This window comes from Camelina sativa, assembly GCF_030686135.1.
Source record: "Camelina sativa chloroplast genome, complete sequence, specimen voucher B-2007-0434-12".
NCBI classification, from domain to species: Eukaryota; Viridiplantae; Streptophyta; class Magnoliopsida; order Brassicales; family Brassicaceae; genus Camelina; species Camelina sativa.
Window position 1 is genome coordinate 85,001 of NC_029337.1, and position 5,000 is coordinate 90,000.

Below are 5,000 nucleotides of genomic sequence, written 5' to 3' on the forward strand. Positions count from 1 at the left end.
TCTGAGAGCTGTTTCCGGGATCCGAAAGAGAGTACTTGGGTTCTCCCAATAACTCAAAAGTGTATCATGCCTGAATCTAACTGGAGTTCGCGGTGGTGGAGGAACTGGATCGGAAAAAAGAGGGATTTTAGTTGTAAGATATCTAATGAAACCGTCGCTGGAATTGATATCTCATTTAAAGAGAAAGATATCAAATATCTGGAGTTTCTTTTTGTATATTATATGGATGATCCGATCCGCAAGGGCCATGATTGGGAATTGTTTGATCGTCTTTCTCCGAGTAAGAGGCGAAACATAATCAACTTGAATTCGGGACAGCTATTCGAAATCTTAGTGAAAGACTGGATTTGTTATCTCATGTTTGCTTTTCGTGAAAAAATACCAATTGAAGTGGAGGGTTTCTTCAAACAACAAGGAGCTGGGTCAACTATTCAATCAAATAATATTGAGCATGTTTCCCATCTCTTCTCGAGAAACAAGTGGGCTATTTCTTTGCAAAATTGTGCTCAATTTCATATGTGGCAATTCCACCAAGATCTCTTCGTTAGTTGGGGGAAGAATCCGCACGAATCGGATTTTTTTAGGAAAATATCGAGAGAGAATTGGATTTGGTTAGACAATGTGTGGTTGGTAAACAAGGATAGATTTTTTAGCAAGGTACGAAACGTATCGTCAAATATTCAATATGATTCTACAAGATCTAGTTTCGTTCAAGTAACGGATTCTAGCCAATTGAACGGATCTTCTGATCAATTCATAGATCCTTTCGATTCCATTAGTAATGAGGATTCGGAATATCACACATTGATCAATCAAAGAGAGATTCAACAACTAAAAGAAAGATCGATTCTTTTGGATCCTTCCTTTATTCAAACGGAAGGAAGAGAGATAGAATCAGACCGATTCCCTAAATACCTTTCTGGCTATTCCTCAATGCCCCGGCTATTCACGGAACGTGAGAAGCGGATGAATAATCATCTGCTTCCGGAAGAAAGCGAAGAATTTCTTGGGAATCCTACAAGAGCCATTCGTTCTTTTTTCTCTGACAGATGGTCAGAACTTCATCTGGGTTCGAATCCTACTGAGAGGTCCACTAGGGATCAGAAATTGTTGAAGAAAGAACAAGATGTTTCTTTTGTCCCTTCCAGGCGATCGGAAAATAAAGAAATAGTTAATATATTCAAGATAATTACGTATTTACAAAATACCGTCTCAATTCATCCTATTTCATCAGATCTGGGATGTGATATGGTTCCGAAGGATGAACTGGATATGGACAGTTCCAATAAGATTTCATTCTTGAACAAAAATCCATTTTTTGATTTATTTCATCTATTCCATGAACGGAAGAGGGGGGGATACACGTTACGCCACGAGTCAGAAGAGAGATTTCAAGAAATGGCAGATCTATTCACTCTATCAATAACCGAGCCGGATCTGGTGTATCATAAGGGATTTGCCTTTTCTATTGATTCCTACGGATTGGATCAAAGACAATTCTTGAAGGAGGTTTTCAACTTCAGGGATGAATCGAAAAAGAAATCTTTATTGGTTCTACCTCCTATTTTTTATGAAGAAAATGAATCTTTTTATCGAAGGATCAGAAAAAATTGGGTCCGGATCTCCTGCGGGAATTATTTGGAAGATCCAAAAAGAGTGGTATTTGCTAGCAACAACATAATGGAGGCAGTCAATCAATATAGATTGATCCGAAATATGATTCAAATCCAATTCCAATATAGTCCCTATGGGTACATAAGAAATGTATTGAATCGATTCTTTTTAATGAAGAGACCTGATCGCAACTTCGAATATGGAATTCAAAGGGATCTGATAGGAAATGATACTCTGAATCATAGAACTATAATGAAAGATACGATCAACCAACATTTATCGAATTTGAAAAAGAGTCAGAAGAAATGGTTCGATCCTCTTATTTTTCTTTCTCAAACCGAGAGATCCATAAATCGGGATCCTAATGCATATAGATACAAATGGTCCAATGGGAGCAAGAATTTCCAGGAGCATTTGGAACATTTCGTTTCTGAGCGGAAGAGCCGTTTTCAAGTAGTGTTCGATCAATTATGTATTAATCAATATTCGATTGATTGGTCTGAGGTTATTGATAAAAAAGATTTGTCTAAGTCACTTCGTTTCTTTTTGTCTAAGTTACTTCGTTTCTTTTTGTCCAAGTTACTTCTTTTTTTGTCCAAGTTACTTCTCTTTTTGTCTAACTCACTTCCTTTTTTCTTTGTGAGTTTCGAGAATATCCCCATTCATAGGTCTGAGATCCACATCTATGAATTGAAAGGTCCGAACGATCAACTCTGCAATCAGTTGTTAGAATCAATAGGTCTTCAAATCGTTCATTTGAAAAAATTGAAACCCTTTTTATTGGATGATCATAATACTTCTCAAAAATCGAAATTCTTGATCAATGGAGGAACAATATCACCATTTTTGTTCAATAAAATACCAAAGTGGATGATTGACTCATTCCATACTAGAAAGAATCGCAGGAAATCTTTTGATAACACGGATTCCTATTTCTCAATCGTATCCCACGATCAAGACAATTGGCTGAATCCCGTGAAACCATTTCAGAGAAGTTCATTGATATCTTCTTTTTCTAAAGCAAATCGACTTCGATTCTTGAATAATCCACATCACTTCTGCTTCTATTGTAACAAAAGATTCCCTTTTTATGTGGAAAAGGCCCGTCTCAATAATTCTGATTTTACGTATGGACAATTCCTCACTATCTTGTTCATTCACAACAAAATATTTTCTTCGTGCGGTGGTAAAAAAAAACATGCTTTTTTGGAGAGAGATACTATTTCACCTTCGTCAATCGAGTCACAGGTATCTAACATATTCATATCTAACGATTTTCCACAAAGTGGTGACGAAAGGTATAACTTGTACAAATCTTTCCATTTTCCAATTCGATCCGATCCATTAGTTCGTAGAGCTATTTACTCGATTGCAGACATTTCTGGAACACCTCTAATAGAGGGACAAAGAGTCAATTTTGAAAGAACGTATTGTCAAACTCTTTCAGATATGAATCTATCCGATTCAGAAGAGAAGAGCTTGCATCAGTATCTCAATTTCAATTCAAACATGGGTTTGATTCACACTCCATGTTCTGAGAAATATTTACAGAGGAAAAAACGGAGTCTTTGCCTAAAAAAATGCGTTGACAAAGGGCAGATGGATAGAACCTTTCAACGAGATAGTGCTTTTTCAACTCTCTCAAAATGGAATCTATTCCAAACATATATGCCATGGTTCTTTACTTCGACAGGGTACAAATATCTAAATTTGATATTTTTAGATACTTTTTCAGACCTATTGCGGATACTAAGTAGCAGTCAAAAATTTGTATCCATTTTTCATGATATTATGCATGGATTAGATATATCATGGCGAATTCTTCAGAAAAAATTGTGTCTTCCACAAAGGAATCTGATAAGTGAGATTTCGAGTAAGTCTTTACATAATCTTCTTCTGTCCGAAGAAATGATTCATCGAAATAATGAGTCATCATTGATATCGACACATCTGAGATCGCCAAATGTTCGTGAGGTCCTCTATTCAATCCTTTTCCTTCTTCTTGTTGCTGGATATATCGTTCGTACACATCTTCTCTTTGTTTCCCGAGCCTATAGTGAGTTACAGACAGAGTTCGAAAAGATCAAATCTTTGATGATTCCATCATACATGATTGAGTTGCGAAAACTTCTGGATAGGTATCCTACATCTGAACTGAATTCTTTCTGGTTAAAGAATCTTTTTCTAGTTGCTCTGGAACAATTAGGAGATTGTCTAGAAGAAATACGGGGTTCTGGTGGCAACATGCTATGGGGTGGTGATCCCGCTTATGGGGTCAAATCAATACGTTCTAAGAAGAAAGATTTGAAAAAAAATTTCATCGATATCATCGATCTCATAAGTATCATACCAAATCCCATCAATCGAATCACTTTTTCGAGAAATACGAGACATCTAAGTCATACAAGTAAAGAGATCTATTCATTGATAAGAAAAAGAAAAAACGTGAGCGGTGATTGGATTGATGATAAAATAGAATCCTGGGTCGCGAACAGTGATTCGATTGATGATAAAGAAAGAGAATTCTTGGTTCAGTTCTCCACCTTAAGGGCAGAAAAAAGGATTGATCAAATTCTATTGAGTCTGACTCATAGTGATCATTTATCAAAGAATGACTCTGGTTATCAAATGATTGAACAACCGGGAACAATTTACTTACGATACTTAGTTGACATTCATAAAAAGTATCTAATGAATTATGAGTTCAATACATCCTGTTTAGCAGAAAGACGGATATTCCTTGCTCATTATCAGACAATCACTTATTCACAAACTTCGTGTGGGGCTAATAGTTTTCATTTCCCGTCTCATGGAAAACCCTTTTCGCTCCGCTTAGCCCTATCCCCCTCTAGGAGTATTTTAGTGATAGGTTCTATAGGAACTGGACGATCCTATTTGGTCAAATACCTAGCGACAAACTCCTATGTTCCTTTCATTACAGTATTTCTGAACAAGTTCCTGGATAACAAGCCGAAAGGTTTTTTTATTGATGATATCGATATTGATGATAGTGACGATATTGATGCTAGTAACGATATTGATCGTGAACTTGATACGGAGCGGGAGCTTCTAACTATGATGAATGCGCTAACTATGGATATGATGTCGGAAATAGACCGATTTTATATCACCCTTCAATTCGAATTAGCAAAAGCAATGTCTCCTTGCATAATATGGATTCCAAACATTCATGATCTTGATGTGAATGAGTCGAGTTACTTAGCCCTCGGTCTATTGGTGAACTCGCTCTCCAGGGATTGTGAAAGATGTTCCACTAGAAATATTCTTGTTATTGCTTCGACTCATATTCCCCAAAAAGTGGATCCCGCTCTAATAGCCCCGAATAAATTAAATACATGCATTAAAATACGAAGGCTTCTTATTCC

The 5,000-nt window shown here is 36.5% G+C and overlaps 1 protein-coding gene across 1 annotated transcript in view; it reads left to right on the forward strand. All coding sequences in view use genetic code 11, as the record gives it.

Moving 5' to 3' along the window:
- The window catches only part of ycf2, a 6,870-nt gene that overhangs the window by 444 nt on the left and 1,426 nt on the right, over positions 1 to 5,000 (forward strand). Inside the window, exon 1 of the mRNA in view lies at positions 1 to 5,000. This exon is cut by the window's left edge and continues 444 nt beyond it; it is cut by the window's right edge and continues 1,426 nt beyond it. Coding sequence (YP_009231118.1) covers positions 1 to 5,000 — 5,000 coding nt within the window.